At 44.2% G+C, this 21,294-nt stretch overlaps 2 protein-coding genes across 2 annotated transcripts; one reads left to right on the top strand and one right to left on the bottom strand.

Annotated features, from left to right (window-relative positions):
* Positions 1-908: 908 nt before the first annotated feature.
* atp2a1l (ATPase sarcoplasmic/endoplasmic reticulum Ca2+ transporting 1, like) lies at positions 909-16,767 on the bottom strand. Its single transcript, XM_061094387.1, has 23 exons — positions 16,650-16,767; positions 15,764-15,781; positions 15,383-15,465; positions 14,186-14,290; positions 13,173-13,311; positions 12,401-12,481; positions 12,230-12,315; positions 11,840-12,137; positions 11,585-11,751; positions 11,403-11,491; positions 11,190-11,292; positions 10,961-11,092; positions 10,685-10,801; positions 10,357-10,575; positions 10,162-10,273; positions 9,755-9,978; positions 9,437-9,657; positions 9,136-9,338; positions 8,966-9,051; positions 8,749-8,882; positions 8,512-8,629; positions 8,290-8,407; positions 909-4,183 (listed from the first exon to the last, which is right to left on the bottom strand). The coding sequence occupies exons 1-23, from the start codon at positions 16,765-16,767 to the stop codon at positions 4,116-4,118; spliced, it is 3,039 nt and encodes a 1,012-aa protein (XP_060950370.1). The 3' UTR covers positions 909-4,115.
* sult1st6 (sulfotransferase family 1, cytosolic sulfotransferase 6) lies at positions 1,758-6,311 on the top strand. Its single transcript, XM_061094388.1, has 7 exons — positions 1,758-2,507; positions 3,110-3,238; positions 3,450-3,547; positions 3,730-3,856; positions 4,773-4,867; positions 5,060-5,240; positions 5,988-6,311. The coding sequence occupies exons 1-7, from the start codon at positions 2,321-2,323 to the stop codon at positions 6,098-6,100; spliced, it is 930 nt and encodes a 309-aa protein (XP_060950371.1). The 5' UTR covers positions 1,758-2,320; the 3' UTR covers positions 6,101-6,311.
* Positions 16,768-21,294: the final 4,527 nt, after the last annotated feature.

Here is a 21,294-nt window from a genome sequence, read left to right as displayed (position 1 = left end):
CCTTACAATAACAATAGGGTCCTCCCTGACCTTTGATCAGTGCTCGGGCCCTAATAATGCTAGTGATGTTTTTATTAGTTTGTTTCATCTTAAGTGTACAAATTGTTGTTTTCTTTACCCTATACTCCTATATTTACAACAGTAGTGGGTCCACTCTACGGAGGCGGCCATGTTTTATTTACAGTAGCCCACACAGGACAAACTAAAGACCTTTTGAGTTTCTATGACAACTGAAGGTCACCACATGTTCTCTGTCATGTTTGGTAAGGGGAGGGTGAGGGGGGGGGTTTCAGATGCAACTTGCAACTTCACCACTAGATGTCACTAAATCCTACACATTGAACCTTTAATCGAAGCAGGTTAGAAACTAAAATATTACTTTACTAATATACCTTTATATGTATGTAATTTACAGCATTTGTCGTGATGAAAGAAATAATGATGGGATATTATTTTATTATAATGTATTCTTAAATTGACAAATTTACAGTTTCATTTCATACAATGTACTCAATGTATACAATGAGATTATTCATTGCATACTGATATTAAACACTGGGGCGTCAATATATTTGTTTGGTGGTGGTGTGCAAATGTAAATGTATTCTTGCGGACTATACACAGATGCTCATTTGTTATGGTTACTTTTGTACTAAATTCAAAACTCATGGAAGGAAAATCCTGAATTGCTTCAGTGAAGAAAACCTTTCAGTTTCTAAGACAGATAATTCCTCGTGTTATCTCAGGCTGAGAACGTCATCGCTCGTGTCCTCGTTTCACCTGCTGCTCTGACGTTCTGTGTGAATCTTCTTCTCTGTCTGCACCCATCACCAACTCAGTGCTTCAGCAAACCTCCCTCCACATGGAGACGCTGCTGAGCCTCTAAACTACATCTAATATAAGAAAGTGTTGCTTGATAGTGAGATCAGAAATGACCAATTAGCTAAATCCACTCATCTGCAGAAGTTTGGTTTGTTTTTACTTTCCTCATTCCCGTAGAAAAACAAGTAAACACAAGTAAACACAAGTGAACTCTTGGAATTATAACTCTTTGCTTTTATCGTAAACATCCACTTGCATTCAAATTCAAACATAATCTTCCAGGTTGCTCTAAACTTTACATTTATCTCAGTAAGTTTTCAGCCAGTGAAATAAACTCTTCTCTTCCTGTGTATAAGGTTTCAGGGAACTGCAGAGCTGAGCTTATTCTCAGAGCTTTGGCAGGAAATCGAGCGTGAAACTCCTGGAATGTGAATTCAAAGCAGCAGCCTCTGGATGAACTAAGCAAACAGCACTATGAATATGTACAGTATGAATACATATCAGTGCATATCATATATACACGATACGTGCATATCAAGGAAGATATGCTGCAGCTCAAGATATAAGAATTTAGGCTTACAAAGGCTAAAATAGGAATAGAAGTTAGGTCATGGAGTTTAGGTCCAAAGGTTTTTCAGCAGCAGCGTCTGCACATTTCCTGTCTCTCTCAAAAAGTAGTTTTTATTGGTGACACACATTCAAGCCCTTTACTGTGACATCAGCTGTCTTCTTTGGTAAAAAGACCAAGACATTGTAAAGGGCCTGAAACACAAGTTAGACTTAAATAACTGTTGTTGTCATGTTGTAACTGTTGCAACATCTACGACCACTGCCTGTTGTAACATGATGATTTGTGGCGCAAGCAGAGGAAATGTTCTGAAAGTTGGTTGAGCTCTGTTAGGACCCTCCCTTTTCCCCTTTCTCTAATTACAGAGAAAGCAGTTGGGATAGTATTGTGGACAAAAGTGGAATTCATACGTAACGTGGAATGTTACGCAAGGGCACTTTAATGTAGGTCTGGCTCTGCAGGTTTCAGGAATCACACACAGATAAGAACCTGGAACAAGCACTCACACGGCTACAAAGATAGACAGAGGGGCGAAGGGGAGAACGGATAGGAAGGGACTTGGACACTCAGCCGGGAGGGATTGTTTTCAGGAGAGACTGCAGAGAGTTTCCTGCTATTGGATACAGATGTTGGAGAGGGGTTTGAAGCAAGAGGAGACAAAACCAGGACAGCTGTGAGCAGCAGACCCAAGAGGACCCACACGGAGGAGTGACCAGGATTCAAACACAAGGATCGTGGGCCGGACAAAACAGGAAGAGGTTTCCCACGTTGGAATTTGAAAACTAGTCAACAGTGAATGTTTGACAAAGGCTTGGTAGCTGCAGCTGAGAGAGGATCTCCCAGAAGAACCGGCCCACTGCTGTTGCTTGGATCACTTTGCAGTTGAATTTTTAGCTTCTGCTTCTTGGCTTCTTCTTGAAAGTGTCAGCCATGTCCGAGCAGGAAGAGGTATCCTACAGCGAGGCCATTCAGAAGGCCAACGACTCCATCTCTCGCTTCCCTCTCATCCCGATCAGAGGGATTCCTCTCATGAACTACATCGCCAACAACTTTGACTCTATCCAGGCTTTTCGTCCGGACCCCTCGGACATCTTCATCGCCACCTACCCCAAAGCAGGTACTGAGACAGCTGCTGCCAGAGGCAGCCTTGTTCATATGCAGTAAATCTCTGAGTGAGTTATCAGTGCTGGACAAGGCATCTCGTCATTTATTACATTTAATTAGATTTACACTTTGGTTGTGTATTTAAAACTTCTACTGCTTTATACTTCCATGGATTGATATATACACATGTAAACTGGAGGAAATTTTACCCCACTTCATTTATTGACAGCTTTTGATACATTTAATTAAATAAAATAATGGCCTTAAGAAACAGTTCAAATGAACATGCTGCTCACACGTCAAGCAACAGTATAAAACTCTTCTTCCTTCACCGAAGCAAAGTTTGTAGAACACAAAGAGCAATGAAGCAAATCAGATGACAAAACAAACGTGAAAAGAACATTAATTGAATTAAATCATGACATAACATGTCTGGTGAAGAGTGAGGGCTAACTGAGCTTCTTAAAAGGGAGGAAAATCCAATTTGCTGTTTTTAGGTCTGAATGAACAAACCTGTACGACGGCAGTTTGATGTCAGATAGAATTTTCCTCAAAAACCCTCGAGGGACTTTTTCATTCAGCTCAGTGTTATTTTCTGTGATTTGTGGAATCAAGGGACCACGTGGACTCAGGAGATTGTTGACCTGCTTCTTCATAACGGAGATGCCGAGTTCTGCAAACGAGCCCCGACGCCCGTCCGCAGTCCTTTCCTGGAGATCTTCTCCCCCCCGCCCATTCCCTCAGGTGTGTGTTCACGAGGTTGTTATGATGATGTGTGTATGTTTGATTTTATTCACATGATTCAACACAGGTAGTTTTCTTGTGGTTTAGTTTGGGAGGTGTTTGTTTCTATCTGTGACTTTAAACCTCAAAGATATTGTTTTTTGTCCGTCTTAGCAAATTCTCCACTTTGGTCCTGCACGTCAAATCAAATTCTGATCATGATATGTCTCAGGTCTTGAGCTTCTGTCAAAAATGGATCCGCCGAGAATTATCAAGACACACCTTCCTTTTCAATTGGTGCCAACTGGATTTTGGGAAAGCAAGTGCAAAGTAAGACTCGACACCTGAGAGCTTGTGCTGAGAGTGAAGCTCCTGCAGTGAACTGTGTTGCTTCCTGATGCATGACACAATGCACGTAAATCGTGTGAGAGGGTAGTTAACTATACAATGTCGTTATGCAATGGTCTCCTTAAATGACCTGTTCTTTGTATTGCTGTTGTCAATCCCTTCAGACGATCTACGTGGCACGCAATGCCAAAGACAATGTGGTGAGCTACTTCCACTTTGACAAGATGAATCTGACCCAGCCGGAGCCGGGCCCCTGGGACGGCTATGTCAACAAGTTCATTCGTGGAGAGTGTAAGCAGATTAATTCACATTCCTCAGTGTCATTTTACATTGAAACTGAACATCTCTCTGTAAACAAAGCTTCTAAACCAGTTAATAGCTTACCTCTGAAGAAAAGGTTGTGGTAAATCAGAAGAGAAGTGACTTTTCACAAAGAGAATTTCAACCTATATATTTTTATTTCATCTTCTGTATCATATTTCCCTCCAGAACTTACTGCTAGTCATTCGATCGATGCATGACGTGTTTCAGTCGGACTTTGGGATCCGCATTATTTTTTGTTTATCCAGCTTGTGCAAATGGTCACATTTGGTTTATCCAACTGTTTTTGAGGTAAACCTTTATCAAGGGTTTGTAATTAATGTCTTTACTAATGGTTAATAAATCATTTAGCAGTCTATTATTTAGCTTTAAGCAGATAAAGAACCAGATATTTCCCTCAGGATTTGGCGGCGACCAAAAACAGAGCTAAAAAGATACGAATATTGGATTTTCAGCAAGAGTTCTTACTATTAACTAAATGGAAGTTGCTCCAACGCTGCCAGATGTGTAACTCACCATGCCAACAATATTGTTTTGTAACTTTTATCAGGTAATAATGTGTATACGTTGCACCCACTGACTTTCCAACCATCATGTCAGCCGTTGTAAAAGTCAAAATAGATAGGGAACATAACGCCTGTGGTGCAGGGCTTTTAAAGCAAATCCCCGGCTGCAGGGGGTTAAGTTCGAGTTCAGTCGAGTTTTCATGACCATTAGAAAGTTAATAACTGATCTACAAAGATAAGTTAATGACTTATTAGCACTGGTAGGTTGAACCCGCTTGCTCTAAAGAACCAGAATTCAATTTTTAACAAATCAGATTCTAAGATGAGTTATAGCACAGTAGACACAGTTGGCTGTTTTCTGACTTGTGTTGTTCACACAGTGTCTTGGGGCTCCTGGTATGACCACGTGAAAGGATACTGGGCGGAGAGAGAGAAGAGGAACATCCTGTACCTCTTCTTTGAGGACATCAAAGAAGTAAGGAGACTATAAATATAACAAATCACAAATTACATACTCTTAAAGGTGATTAATAAGAAAACAGGGGCCAAATATTGAAGAGCAGTTTAAAACAACTCCCAAAATAAAACACTGAATGTTATATTTTCACATTTTCCCTGTTGAATTGTTGTACTAAAACCCCTCCCACCATCATGTGTACTCCCCCAGAATCCCCGGCGTGAAATTGAGCGCATCATGAGGTACCTTGACCTGTCGGTCTCTGATGAGGTCATCGGTCAAATTGTGGAGCTCACGTCCTTCAAGAGCATGAAGGCGAATCCGATGACCAACTACTCCTGCGTGCCGGCCTCTGTGTTCGACTACTCCGTCTCCTCCTTCATGAGAAAAGGTGCCCGGCGTTACTCCGCCCTCAGTCTTGTCCAGAAACCAGATATTATGAGGATGTTTGAAAATGTGCATGAGCAGACGGGTTCCAATGTAAACACAGCCTCCGACCTTTGACCCTGTCCCACTTCTGTAAACACTCACGATGGAACCAGGACTAAATGAAAAGTTTTGATGTAATGTAGAGTTAAACCAACTTCCCTGTCAACATCAGCTCAACAGTATAAGCTTCACAGAGTCAGGACTCACTTATATTTTATTACACTACGACTGTACGTCTGCACCCTGAACATTGTACAGTCCAACACTGCCACATAGTGGTCCCTGTGTTATTTGCCTTTGCTTGGTGTTTTTTTACTTTTTTTAATAAACCTTCATATTTCCTGGAGCTGAAAAGATAATTCCATTCATTAATTAATTTGTCAACATTAATCTATTCGGCCACCGTTTGATTCTGTAGTTGAGATTTCAAGCAGAAATGGTCAAACTTGGCTGGTTACGGCTTCTCATGTTTGAACATTTTCTGGTTTTCTTCGTCTCGTGGGGAAATAATTTGACTTTCTTTAAAGTGTTGAACTATTAGCAGCTTGAGGTCATCTGTTTGGCCTTTAGGGAAAAGATTTCTGACAAGTGGCTGAGGGAAATAATATGTTGAAGCCCTTATGTTCGGCAACAGATACTTGTAGCGTCTTACATCTCAGTTATTTCTATAACTAACACTGTCATATTGCCTTTTTGTATTTCTTTGTAGGTGAAGTGGGCGATTGGAAAAACCATTTCACACCCGAGCAATCGAAGATGTTTGAGGAAGACTATGAAAAGCAAATGAAGGACGTCAACATCCCATTCAGGAGCCTCATCTAAAGGACTTAACACGTTGATGCAGTTCAGCGATGGACTGACACCGGGCAGCTCTCAGAGGAAGTACTCGAAAATCTGACGCAAGCTGAAAACCAAATGTTAAACTGCTATGAACCTCATGATGTGTAGCTAAAGAGGGAATTCATCTATAGTGTGTGTCTGCGTGTGTGTATGTGTGTGTGAAGGATCAATAAAAATGTGCTCCACAATACAAGTGCATGAGTTTGTAATCATCACTTTATTGCATCTTATCAAGTAAACAATATATAAGACCAAAAGTGTTGTGACAGGCCCATTTTGTCATGAGACCTCCATGAGTCCACTGACTGCGTGAAGCCTAAAGAGAGCGCTGGTGGTTCTGCTCGTATGAAATCATCCTGCAACCCTACACCACGCTGCACAGAGCCCAGCCAGGAGCAGGGAGGCTGCACGGGACACGGGCGACAAAGACTAGAATAAAAGTAATGAGCTGGAAAATCAATGATAGGAAAATGGACAGAGGACACCAAAACACGACAGCGGAAAATATCCAAGTTTAACAAAAAAATCACTTTTAATACATACTTTATTTCTTAGAATAAAATCTTAAATATTTTATCTGTATGGATACTTCCCTTCATTTTAATTAAATCTCCCTCCATATATAGAGGCTATTTTTATGTTTTGTGTTTTTTGATGAAGTTTTTTTTGTGTTTTTTTATGTTTTCTCCTCTTCTTTTGGTTGGCTCACTATGGCTCCCCTCTTTGGTTGTGATCTTCTTCTCCTCTCTCTCTCTCTCTCCTTCTCCACCTCTTTCTCTCCAACCCTTAAGATCCTCTTCTTCTACATCTCTATTGTTGTATTACGCCTGCTGAAGACAGAAAATGGACAAATCAGAGAGGGGAAAGGATGTGTGGGCACATGACAGTGACATAAAATGACAACTAAACTATGTTAAACGGAACTGATCCCTGTGTGATAACCTTTCACCTAAAAACAATATATTTCTAGACATCAAATCTAATCGGAGCAGCAAGCGAATTTGTAAAAATGCAGCAGTGGGTCATTCAGCTTAAGTCTTTTCAAAATGGATGTTGTAAAGAAAATAGTTGACAAATTAAGCTTTATACAGGAATGAAGAATTTACAAAAACATGCATCTACACAATGAAAAGCTTCTTCTTAAGAACTTGTTTACTTTCCCACTGAGGCTCTGAAAAAAAACCATTACAAAAATAATGGTTTACGGATTATTTTAGCCCATAATCAATGTAATGTTGCAATTTGTAATAAGCAGATATCTTATATATTAACAACTCTGTTATGTTACTCCAGAATCCAGTTACAGATTTTTTTACATTGTTAATAAATACATCCGTTAACACTGAAAAGAATCTCTTATCTGCTAGTGACCACACTATAATGTCTTGTGAGCTGTTTATCAAATGTTAATATACCCTGTGCTCAATTGGAAGGTTAAACTAAATGGTCACCAAAGGGTTTTTGTGGAAAAGTGACTCTAACGAAGGAAGCACCAGAACGAGCATCAGTCACACATGGACAGAAACATCCCGACAGACACACAGCAGCTCAGAAGGGGATTGGCTCACCTGCTGAGGCCTCTCACTACACAGTGTGACACACTAAATAACAATGAGGACGCCAGGGATCTCCCATATCAACTCAGCACCATGACACCTGGTCACTTTGTGATGCAAAACGTGATTCAGTGGTGTTGCTGAGTTGTGAGGGAGAACCCAGAGTTGACAATACGGAGACACCACTGAGGACAGAGCTGCATCAGAGCAGTGACACACACAACGACACACAAACATACACACAAACTACAAGTACACAGTATAATACCTTGTTTTAGTTACAGGCTAATAGTGGTGGGTTGACTGAATTTAGATCTCTGTGAATAAAAAGAGGGTTAAGTGAGTTAATGATGAATGGGGAGAAGAGCAGGCAGGTGAAAACAGGTATTATTGGGCTTAAGATGGATTGTTAGACAGATGAAGAGATGATGTAATAAAAATTTTAATTACAGTGAGATGAAGAAGGATCACACTTTAATATTAATATATAATTAATAGGAGTATGACAGTTTTAATTAATTAATTAATTAATCATTAAGTAGAAGTAAAACATTATCTGTTATATTGGGAATTTGTTTTAATATGTCAGAGTTAGAATACAAAAACACAACTTACTCTCAACGTAGTTACGGGCGGCGAACTTCAGGACCTCATCAATCAAGATGACGGGGAAGGAAAGCTTCAGGACCATGAGCCACTGGTCAACACCAAGATGGGTCAACTTGAAGATCATCTAGGGGAGAGAAGAGTGGGAGTTAGGATGAGGACAAAAGAAATCCCTAAAACTGATTTGCTCTCACAACCACAAAGTGCAGAGTGCATGGATGTCTGACTTACGGGCAGGGGGTCAACATAGATGATCATGAAGTGAAGGGACATGGACAGGGTCATGGCGGAAAGCAGCCACCAGTTGCTCCATGGGGGCATACGCAGCAGAGACTGATTCTCAGACAAGCTGGACAAAGGAAAGAAATGAGAATAAATATCTTTGACATGTGACAAATCCACAGGAGTCGAACAGGAAACCTGGTGTGTTGTCATTTCAATATTTCAAACACATTATTAGGTCATTACCTGTTGAGGGCGTTGCACATCTCAATGGTGACCAGCACAGACAGGGCCATGGTCATGGGGGGAGCGGCTTCAAAGACGTGGCAGTCCAGGCCGGCGAAGTCCTCGTTCTCATCGCAGCACTGCATGAAGTGGGACTGAAAGGAGCAGGAGTCAAGGTTAGGTTCTGACCCATCTGCAAATGAGTGTTTGTGAAAGACAACTCAGGAAAATGACTCACCAGCTGGTAGTAGGTGATACCGGGACCGGAGGTATCGTACATGAACCACCAGGCAGCACCTCCGACAGTGGCGGCACCGACGTATCCTGACGGGGAAAGGTAACAGCGTCAGTGTAGGTAAATATTCCTCCTGCATTTGACAGGAAAGGCGAACACAGCGTGATGCTTACCACCGATGGCCATGTATCTGAAGAACAGCCAGCCAGAGATCAGGGGCTCCTTGGGGGAACGTGGGGGCTTGCCCATGATGTCAAGATCTGGGGGGTTGAAGCCCAGGGCGGTGGCGGGCAGACCGTCAGTCACCAGGTTGACCCACAGCAGCTGGACGGGGATCAGGGCCTCGGGCAGACCGAGGGCGGCAGTCAGGAAGATACTGAGAGAGTGAAGAAGAAAATACAAGTTGAGACTGAGGCAGGGAGAAGGATGGCGTTCGGCTGTGGATTCAGAGCGTGTGTTCCTCCGGCCACTCACCAGACGACCTCACCAACGTTGGAGGAGATGAGGTAGCGGATGAACTGCTTCATGTTGTTGTAGATGGCTCTGCCCTCCTCAACAGCAGCCACAATGGAAGAGAAGTTGTCGTCAGCCAGGACCATCTCAGAGGCAGACTTGGCAACAGCAGTGCCAGAGCCCATGGCGATGCCGATCTCGGCCTTCTTCAGGGCAGGGGCATCGTTCACACCATCACCAGTCTGGGAACGGAGGGATTACTGTGAGCACTACAACAGGATAACTGAAAAACACTAGCACTGCGATTCAGTGAAGTTAACTTTGCTGCCGAACTCTCACCATAGCTGTAATATCATCGTAACTCTGCAGGAACTCCACAATCTTGGACTTGTGGGCTGGCTCCACACGGGCAAAGCAGCAAGCTCTGCGCACGGCCTCTCCCTGTTCACTGCTGGGCAGATCGTCAAACTCACGGCCGGTGTAGGCCTTGTCGGAAACATCCTCGTCCTCCTTGAAGATGCCAATACGACGGCAGATAGCGATGGCGGTTCCCTTGTTATCACCTGAATTGTGGAGGCGGAGAAGTTCGGGAGAGAGTTAATGAAATGCGTTTGAGGAGAGGTGGATTAAAACCTTTTAAACAAATACTGTTATTACTGTGTAAAACACACAATCCAGCACATGATGTATGTAATGTTATTGTTACAAGTGCATTGAGAATGTTGTATACAATCAATAATACTGACCAGTGATCATAATGACACGGATTCCAGCCTGTCTGCACTGAACGATGGAGCCCATGACCTCCTTACGGGGGGGATCCAGCATACCCACGCAGCCAACAAAGGTCATACCAGTCTGAGGAGAGAAATTTCAGCATGTAGTCACGGTTGTGTCCACACGGCCTCAACAACCAGTCCATCGATATCTTGTGTTCTCACCTCGTAGTCGGCGAACTTGGTTGCGTCCTCAAGAACCATCTCCTCTGGCTTCATTGGGGTGTCGCATGTGGCCAGGGCCAGACAACGCAGGGTGTCACGGCCGGTACCCCAGTCTTTGATGACAGCCAGGATCTTATCCTTGATGGTGCTGGTCAGGGGCACGCGGGTGGTGCCAACACGCACATATGCGCACCTGTCAATCACGCCCTCTGGGGCTCCCTGTGGAGAGAACAGGCGATTACTTGATTGTTACGTTGAACGCAGCACAGTCAGAGCGCAGATGTCCGATCTTAGGCTGTGAGAGGGACGACAGAGAACCGGAACTGACCTTCACGAACATCTTGGCGCCACCGTCACCCTTGGTGGGGGTGCAGTACACGGACATGGACTTCCTGTCACGGGAGAACTCCAGGGTGAACTTCTTGTTCATGAGCTGCTTGATCACCTAATGGAGGAATCCGAGAAAAGAGGCGTTTAGTGAAATACGCAGTAATTCCTTGATGGAAAAAGGACTGATCCAATGACTGTCAGTGGATCAGAAGGAACTGGACTAAAGAGGAGAATCATACTGGTCGTTTAAGGAAAAGTGGAAGAGGAAACGTACGGAGCAGCAGGCGTTGGCTCTTTCAATCTTGGTGAGGTTCTTCACGTTGCTGTTGAACACGTTCATCTTCTCAACCAGGCAGCACAGGGCGGTCTCAGTAGCCTCACCGACCTTCTCAAAGACCTTCTTGCTCTGGAGAAAGAGGAGCGTGATGGAGAGAATGTGTTAAGCTGTGGGAGGTCATGAGATTTCAGGACGGCAAACAGTCTGCACGTCTTTGTGCCTGTACCTCGTTGTAATCCAGAGAGGAGTCGTTGCACAGGGAGCAGATGGTGGACAGCTCAACCAGGCCGTCGTAAGAGCTGCAGTTGGTCTTGGCACCGCCCTGGGAACTGGTGGACAAAGAAAAGAACAAAATCAGACATAAACAAAGACATGAATGTTGATGTTTTAGTGGTTTGCTGCAATAAGCGATGATAAATAGCACTGAAAATCAACTTACACCTCGCCCTCGGGGGTGTACTTAGATCCAGAGATATCGAAGGCATCAAGGTCAACATGCTCGCCATCAACATTCTTGACAATGAACATCTGTGAAGGAAGAAAACAAAGAGGTTTTTCTGTGCCGAAAGGGGTTCTGGCAAATTGTCTGTGGAGCGGTTTCTTTTTGATTCAATCACCCACCTTGGTCACACACATCTGGTTGGTGGTGAGGGTTCCAGTTTTGTCGGAGCAGATGACGGAGGTGCAGCCGAGGGTCTCCACAGAGGGCAGGCTTCTGACGATGGCGTTCTTCTTAGCCATACGGCGGGTACCGAGGGCCAGGCAGGTGGTGATGACAGCGGGCAGACCTGGGAGACATTGGTCAAAACTGTGAGTGTGATAAAAAAGTGGCGGAGAAACACATGTCGTTCAGTAAACTTCTTTGCTTCTCCTCACCCTCAGGGATGGCAGCCACGGCCAGAGCCACAGCGATCTTGAAGTAGTAGACGGCTCCACGGATCCATGAGCCTCCGTGGACGGGGTCGTTGAAGTGGCCAATGTTGATGGCCCAGACAGCAACGCAGATCAGGGAGATGACCTTGGACAGCTGCTCGCCGAACTCGTCCATCTTGGCCTGCAGAGGAGTCTTCTCCTGCTCAGTGGCGGCCATCTGGTCACGGATCTTGCCAATCTCAGTGGAGACTCCGGTGGACACAGCCACACCGATGGCCTTGCCAGCGGCGATGTTGGTGCCCTGTGGCGGAGAGAGGAGAAGGAAGGTAAGAAAACAAAAACAGGTGGAGGTAGCAGGTATTGGATCCTAATTGCTGGTGATGGGACACTTACAGAGAAAAGCATGTTCTTCTTGTCCTGGTTGACAGCTCTGATGTCTGGGACGGACTCAGTGTGCTTGATCACACTGACGGACTCACCTGAGAGAGGAAACAGGAAATTAAATCCAAACGGCCGATGAACAAAACCAGTAGAGGCAGAGTTAGGTACTTCTGTAAGGCTTACCAGTGAGGATGGACTGGTCAACACGCAGGGTGGTGGACTTGATGGAAACAAGTCTGATATCAGCGGGGACTTTGTCACCAACTGTGGGAATCACAGAGAAGAGAGCACTGAAATTAATTCATCATTTTATTATTATTCATTTTTATATGGTCAGGAAATATCTTCTATTGACTTATTTTCCAATTACACCCAAGTGAGTGTAATAGTTGCAAATGACAAATCCTTTCACTCGTGAATGTTTCGCAAACCAAACCTGAAAGTAATACTACTGATAATAATACTGTAAATGACTCCCAAAATAAAAGGCAAATACTCAGACAGCTCGCTAAATTTCTCTCCTAATCCATGGATTTCATAATGGGGGCTAAACCTGAAGTGACACACGCTTGGCCCAATGAGAATGGCCCGTGGCTGAGGGGGAGGGGGCAGCTGGCCAGAGAGGCAACAGGTGTAAGCTGACAAGTGAACCGACGTGGGCAACGGCAGGGAGAAGAGGTGGGGCAGGTGCCAGGGAGGGTATTTATATTCATGATTCTGTTTTCCTCCAGTCAGCATGTTTTCACAGCAGCGCTGCCCCGTCCTGCCCTGCTCTCGTTGCCTTAAAAAGACACGAGGTTCTGGCGTCGGCCTCCACCAGGCACATCTACCCTGAATTACAACTGTCTTATCACAGCTTCATTGTAATAAAAGAGAATTCTGCCACAAGAGACTGTGACAAACATGACGTGAATGTTTGCAGGATTGGGCAAAATAACAAGTGGACATTTCTTACCGGACACCTCCACAATATCACCAGGGACAATCTCTCTGGCCTTGATAATCTGCACGCTCTTCCTGTCGGAACGGTAGACTTTTCCCAACTCGGGCTCGTACTCCTTAAGAGCCTCAATGGCGTCTTCAGCGTTACGTTCCTGTGGCAAACACAGACACAACAGGCATACATAGTTATTAAGGGTTAGGGTTTAACAAGCATAGTATTTAATTCAAAGGAAACTGCTCTGATGCACACTGAATATCGTAAAACAGATTTTCAACACGGATGCTTATCCTGGTTTGATGGAAAACTACACTCAGTTTGTCCTTGATGTGTCACTGGCAATGTCCTCTAAGAGGCTTTGAGTCTTTGAGTTAACCCACTCACATGTCACCTCCTGATGACATATGAGTGGGTTAAACGTTATATTCCAACCTAAGTTACTTTAAACCAGGTTTCCATGTGCCTCTTTTAATAAATAAAAATGTATGTATGGAAATCTGTGTTCCTGCTCAACAGCATCACGTGACACTGACTCTGAGACAGATGTCATATGCTGTGTTCCTAAATAATATTTCAAACAATAAAATTTGATCCGAGATGTAGAAGATAGATTTCTTTACAGCAGGTTTCTGATGGAGTCAGGTCTGACTTTAATGAGCAGCTGATTTCCCCCCCCAACTGATGTCTAATGATAGCAGAGCTGTTTACTCAATGGGTTGAATGACTTGCATATTGTGAATAATCCAAACGCTGCAGTCAAAACATAAACTGGGCATGATGTGATGAAATAATTCTAAAAAATCGGACAGGGATCACGTCAGATTTTGGATTCATGTGCGTGTCAGCCAATGATTTTGTTTACTCGGGTTTGAAAGTCACTACTTCGACCTTCAAAGCTGTAAAAGTGATCGTTCTCCAGTTGAGCAACTGCGCCCGTGTGGGTGGAAAACCACATGGCAGTAACTGGAACCCGGGTGCTCTGCAATGGATACATCTGATTGCTTAATGCACGGCGGCCTGTCACTGACCTGCCACACTCCGACGATGGCATTGGCGATCAGGATAAGGAGGATGACGAAGGGCTCCACGAAGGCGGTGATGGTCTCCTCACCTTCCTCGAACCAGGCCAGCACCTGAGGTCAGAGCGGGGGAGAGTAGAGTCAGTGGAGTGGAGACAGCAGGTCAAACCTCCGTACATTTATTTTGAATGGACAAGTTATATGGTTAAAACATTTTCATTGCACCAGAACAACCAGCTCATAGTGTATATAATGTGTGATTGTGTGTAGCGTGTGATTGATGAATAATAAGATGATATCTTCTTTATGGAATGTGGAGGCTACCAGCAGGACTTTGTGAAATTAATTATAAAATGTGGGATAACATTTACAGTTTAAGCTCAGTAATAAAGGCTGTTATTTTGATGCTAGCTTGAATGTCACAATCTGATTACGTAATTGTTGTGAACTTGATCTCATGGTCCCATAACTCATGGCTCCTTCTGACTTCCACCCTCTTCCTGGGAGGCCCTTCGTTCCTTCCTTCAGGCCTGACCTTTCCCGAAGGATTCAGTTTCTCTCCTCAGCTCTGGGCTTTCTTAAAATAAACCCTTACCCCTCAGCCCCCCTATACTTCCCTGACCCCCGTCTCTCACTGGCTCCTCAATATTCGCCTTCTAAGGCCATAGTGACAGCTGGCAGAAGGGGTGAAAGCTGTGCATAGGAATTAATACACCTCCGACAAGCCTTTGCAATCTGCCTCCCTCCTCTCAAGTTGTTGTCCTCAAAATTGCACAGAAGGGTGGAGGGAGTTGGAGGCGGGTTTAAGAAGTTGTCTTGACAAAGTGGTCAGACTGAAATGAAGTACATGCATGCTTGTGTGCTGGATTAGCTTGTGTCATAGGTTTCCTCCTTGTGGGTTTTAAAGTTCAATAAATTACTAATTTCCAGATGGTACACAGGAGAGTAGCCAGAGGTTATTGTGCCATTAAGTGACAAAAACGAATTTAATTAACCTTAAGAGTAGATATTTTTGCTGATGATAAGTTTAATAAATTATGCATAAACCATTCTGCCAAAGCTGAGATACTGGAACTTCTCGTGGAATTTGTTGCTACTTATCGTGTCTAGTGCTGTTTCTTGAGTTTAAAATGAATGTGACAACAGTGATCACAGTTTGAAATTCGCGGCATGGATCAGAAAGAATCCTAACATTTGTTCACTTACAAAAGAGATGCAGGCAGCCAGCAGCAGGATCCTGACGAGCAGGTCCTCGAACTGCTCCACGATCAGCTCCCACACACTCTTACCTGTGACATAGAAAAAAATTAATCAATATACAATAATCAGACAATTACAAACAAGTACTGAAATGTGCACCTGAGTGTGTATTTGTATGCAAAGGGATTTACTTGAAGTCAATTTCAGTGACAAGTTATCCTAAATGTAATTTCATTAGCGTGTGGGGTCAATCAAAATTCTGCCTCCATGTTTTTACAACAGGAAGAGGGCCAGCATAGAGTAGTAATGATGGTCAAATCCATCTGGGTCAAACCAGGTGTGTGGAGTATTGATTTAATAAATGGTGCTGCACGGACGAACACTTACCAATCTCAGCCGGCAACTCTGGAGTTGGACACAAAGGTGAAGGAAGAGAAAACAAAAAGAAAAAGGGAAAAAGGATGGTGAGTTAAAATCATTCATGTTCATTAGGAGAGAATCTTTACTTCTCGGTGGAAGATCCTAAATGTGAGCACAAGGTCACTGGATTCTAAAACTGCCTGACGTCAAGCTTTACAAAATTCCCTGAGCGCTTCACACTTGATCCCTTCAAGAGCTGTAAACGATTAAAGAAGTCCATTAAACTGAATCCTCAATTGACATCAGATCCTTTTGATGAGAAGTCTAGACCTGGGGAAAACCTCACCAAAGTGGCTGCTCATTGTATAAAGACAAAATAAAACATTAAGCTTAAAGGCGGCTCGTGAAAAGAAAACAGAATAACAAGTGTTGCTGCTTTTGACCAATATCACAAAGCCTGTGCTATCTAATTTGCCTTTACACCAGTTATTGATCATATTAGGGATCATTTAGCCCTAAGCCCTCTAAGGACCTCCCTTTTTTGCCTGGCCTAAAATTATCCACCTCTCCTGTTCACACCCGCCCCATATATCACCCAGGAAGCTTCTTGAGCCATCACCTGTCTCTCTCGCTCTCCAGCCATCTTCTTTGGCTATCTTTAAATAGCCCTTCAAAGCCCTCAAAGTCTCTGCTTCTCAATGTCTCTGCATTTCTACCAGCTGTTGCAACTGCTCTCTAAAAAAGCATCACATGCAAAAACCTCCACCCGGCCCGAGCACGGCTCTCAGCAGCAGTGGCTGGAGTCTGAATGCAAACAACTTCAACTGTGAAGCGATAAGTTTCTCAACGTTATTTCTTTCACAAGGCCTCCCACCCCCACCCCCCACCCGATCCCTGACGCCCGCACTCTCACCATTGTAGCCATACTTGTCCAGGTTCTTCTTGAACTGGTCGGGGGTCAGGCCGGTGACCTCGTTCACCCCGAAGTGCGTCAGGCACTCCGCCGGGAGCTTCATGTGAGCGTTCTCCATCCTTGCTGGATAGACGAGGTATCTTTCGTCTAACCGTGGCTTTCCTCTTTGACTTCTTTGTTGTTCTCTGCAGGTCTTAACCTTGATCCACCGCCCTCACCTTAAGTGTGGCACCCTCCTATTCTGGACTGACAGAAAGAGCGAATGACCGCAACCTTCCGCAGGGTTATATACCCCCCGAAGGCCTCGGGATTGGTGGACACCCCCGTCGACACACCCCTCCAAATTCCAGCATGGGAGGACAAAGTGAGGGTGGGGCTCGAGGTGGAGCAAGGGGGGAGTAGAGGTGGACTTGGACAGTGATGGTGCAAGGGGGGCTTGATTGGGGGTGGGGGTTGGGGGGGTGTCGTACCGTGGATGAAAATGAGATCTGTTTTTGGAACATGCATGGTCAGTGGAATAAGACGAAGGGGGAGAAGGTGAGAGAGTGAGACAGGAGATCATCCAGAGGGAAGGAGGGAGGAGGAGGGGGGGGGTGCATTGAGTGACTGCTCAACTGGTTTCTGCTGAGGAAGGTGGCCGAGCCAGAGAGAGAGACACACAGACGGAAGGAGATAGTGGACGAATAATTCCAGACAAGAATTAGCTGGCATTTTCTGGACATGTCTGCACACTGACACGGGAAGTTCTCCATGACTGTGAGCAAAGCTCGAATCACAAACCCCGGAGTTCGAATCCTCTGAATCCTCAACATGTGCTCTCAGGTTACACAGAGCCAGAGACAACTCACGATATCAGAGTCATGATCATGCGATTCAACGTTGGGTAAGATATGGGAAATCGTAGAGAAAAGTGTGTAGCAGAGCAACGGGTGCCGGGGGACAGGGACGCCAGGAGGACAGTCAGCGTGTCATACTACTGCAGCCCAGTGGAGAAGCCCTGGCTGCAGATACAGGGGGATCAAGTTTTATTTCTCTTTTTTTTATGAGGAGGGGAAGGCAGCAGGGAGACATGGCTCGGCCTCAGTAGATATGGGACAGACGATCCGGGCCACAGACGGTCATTCAGCGAGGCACAATGGCCCCTTGTGGTGGAGCCAGAGCATTGAACTGGTTATACCCAGCAACCAAGTGTCAACATGATTCGACGTAGAGAACTAGAAGAGGCCGAACAGAAACCACGTTTTAATTCACTGCTGCAAAATTCTGAATTGGATCTGCAACAAATTGCGTAAACCCGTTAATATCCGTCCTCATAAAGTGTCTGATTGTTTTCCTCAGGATCTGTGATTGACTCTGAGATATGAACACAACATTTAAAAGAATGAAATGTTAAAGAAAGAATTCCTGGATCCTCAATAGAATTTAAGGGGTTCTTCGCTGACCAAAGTCCAAATCTAGTAGTTTTGCATAATCCTGCAAACAAACAAACAATGAAAACGTAAACTTCCTGGTGAAGTTAAGAATAGTCTAATTTAGCTCTATAAAGAAACTGTTTGGTAATTTATCATTTGCTCTTTTTTATTTCCCTGATTGATTTTGTTATTTCTGACTCATTGTAGTCAAAACACAAGATCCAGTGTAACATTGAACGACAAGCTGAGATTCCTGATTTACTATTTGTTTGAACAGCAGTAAACTGGCTGCTGGCTGGTGCAGACTCCTCCGAGGACAGGAATCCAAGTTGCTCATGCTAATCAATACACTGACAGGTGTCCCTATAGGAGCAGCAGTGGTCAGTGCTCAGCACCCCTGACAGCTACAGGACACATTTTTGCCGCAGTCTATTTATTACCGGGCTGTGTTGTTTGTGGGAAGTGTCGCAGTGTCAAGCTACATCAAGGCTGTGAAATAGGCTTTCGTCTGAAAATGCCCTTATTGGCAGTTGTTGTTGCACAACCAGTTGCATTTGGCCCAAAGTGTATTTGAACTGGATGGTGAGCGAACTCCAACAAATCAGGTCAAAGAAAGTGTGCTAAAGGGAAACAGCTGCGAAAGCCATTTGTGTCCTTACGTATGTTAACAGTTATGTAATACACACAGTGTAAACTTAAAAAAACACAGAGGGAATCTATCTACATTACAAACCTGCCACATATTTAGATAACTGTCAAATCATTTGGACAAATACAAAAAATGTATTGATTATTCACAAAAAATCCCCAAATTAAAAACTGCTAGAAATCAGCTTTTGGTTCTGTTAAATATGAACATTCAATATTGAGATTTATTATAATTTAAAACAATTTACAGCCTTATTAAACAATTAACCGCAATTGATTTGTACAAGAATAAAGGTTTAGTTTGGTAAATACGCTGTATTTATATAACAATAATAATAATTGTTTTACACTACAACTTTGCCATTGACCCATTCACATGTTTATCTATGGGCAGCCATCAGGGACAATTTGGGGTCCGGTGTCTTGCCCAAGGACACTTCGGTATGCGGAATGGGAAAGACTGAGATCGAACCACCGACCTTCTGCTTAGAGAATGACACGTTGTACCCCCTGAGCCACAGCTGCCCCAAGAATGGAAACAATTAATATAAAGATGTAGGAATGATAATAAGAAAATGTGTGCTTCTTGAGTCTCTCTATCATCTGACTAAAAGCAGAAGATAAAAGTATAAATTAAATTATACATTATAAAAGACGAGCTACTACAATGTTCTCTCATAATTTGATTTGACACCACATCACCAAACACACAAACACACACACACACACACACACACACACACACACACACACACACACACACACACACACACACACACACACACACACACACACACACGTATATGAACAATCTATTATACATTTCATTTGTCTAAGCCTCAGATATTCTCATGGTCATGTGGAGTGACTGACTCCTGATACACTTTGTAACTATAACAATGTATTTACAGGATTTACAGTAGTGGCCTACTTGTTACACGAACATGCTTCTGCTGCTCTTTCGCAGAGAATTTCTAAAATTGGAAGTGTTTTTTTTTGTTGCAGCTTTCAGGTTTCCGATCAGCTGCCGGCTGCCGCTCGGCCCTGAGTCTTGCTGCTGAGGGGCAGCTCCATTCCGGAGGGGTGCCATAAATTACCAATGACGAAAGCACTTAGTTTAATGCATATTTTAAGCAGAAGCAGAGTAAAGCCCAGAAATAGCATCAAGGTAACACAGAGGATGGAATTTAAACATTACTGACAACATTAATGCTGCAAATATATTCTATTTAAATTTTTAATCCAAATTTGTTCCTTGATTTCACTGTCATTTCAAAAGGTATGATAACCATTAGTGCGATGATGAGTGTCTAAACTCATCTAAACCAACAATCCACACTACACTTGATATCTCCAGCCCAGCCAAACCTGTGGGTCAGCCAAGTACATCACAATTATTAATTTGTTCCCACATCTACAAGCAAAATAAACGTTTGGCACAGGCTGTATTTATTTATTCGTTCCTTGACATGTTGATAAAACATTTATATTTGTTCTGTTCTGCCAGTGTCCCCGTCTCCGTTTCACCCGGCCGCTCTCCGGGCCTCAGCTGTCGTACAGCCGTTGTGACCTCTGAGATTTGGGGCCTGCGATAGGGGTCGGCCTGTCAGTGTCTCCCTCAGGGCAGAGCAGTGACATTTAACTCAATATCCCAGAAGGATAAGGTTTCTCCCTCACTCCCCTCCATCTTCCGCCTCTGTCTATCTGTGAAGTGTCAGTGGCGCGCGTGTGCGGCGACTACTACAGTGTAACCCCCCCCCGCAAGCTGGGACACCCATCAACTGCGACCCCCTCCTCGGCTCTTACATGCCACACCTTCGTGCCAGGCTGAGGGATCACCATGTGCCGCCTTAGCCCCAGCGAGCACACCCTCCCTCCCTCCCTCCCTCCCTCCCTACCTCCCTCCCTCCTCGGCTTGTGAACTCTATACGTGTTCCCAGTTCTGTACAAGTGTTAAGTACTGGGGGGGGGGTGCAGCTGTACGCGCAGCCATCTTATGCAACTAAGTCCGTCTCTGCTGACTTGCATGGGACAAGCAAAGTGAGAGGGACAAGGGCGACATTTGTCACCTTTAAGATGGGGACCCAGGGAAGACAGACATACAGCGGGGCCCAGGAGTCTGAATGGGGGGGGCGGGCGTCTCGGACATTTGGACCCTACTGTATTATCATTAACGGCTCATTCGGTGGGTCGCATGCTGGACAGACAGCTGGTCAATGCCGTCCTTGTGGGGGCAGATAATCAAGTGAGGGAACCCTTATTTAAAGTCGTCGGCCATAAACACATTCCTCTGTCGTCTCAGGAAATACGACACACAACACGAATCCACGGCAACGTGATTCTTATCTTTGAGTGACAAATTAGAATCTTAACTTTATTTCACTCCATCCTTTTAAAATGAAGCATCGTCACAGAACAAAATCCATTAACTTCCTGGTTCACTCGTTCTTAAAGGGAAAGTTCACCCAAAAATAAAAAATTAACTCATTAATAAAAAAAACAGAAAAATACATAAAATGCATGTTTGGGCCAGAATGTCCAGAGGACGATCACAGGGGACGTTTAGGTTTTAAACCCTGTGTAAA

This window comes from Limanda limanda, chromosome 21 (genome assembly GCF_963576545.1).
Source record: "Limanda limanda chromosome 21, fLimLim1.1, whole genome shotgun sequence".
Taxonomy (NCBI): domain Eukaryota; kingdom Metazoa; phylum Chordata; class Actinopteri; order Pleuronectiformes; family Pleuronectidae; genus Limanda; species Limanda limanda.
Note: the sequence above shows the minus strand (reverse complement) of the source record. Positions and strands in the feature narration are given on the sequence as shown.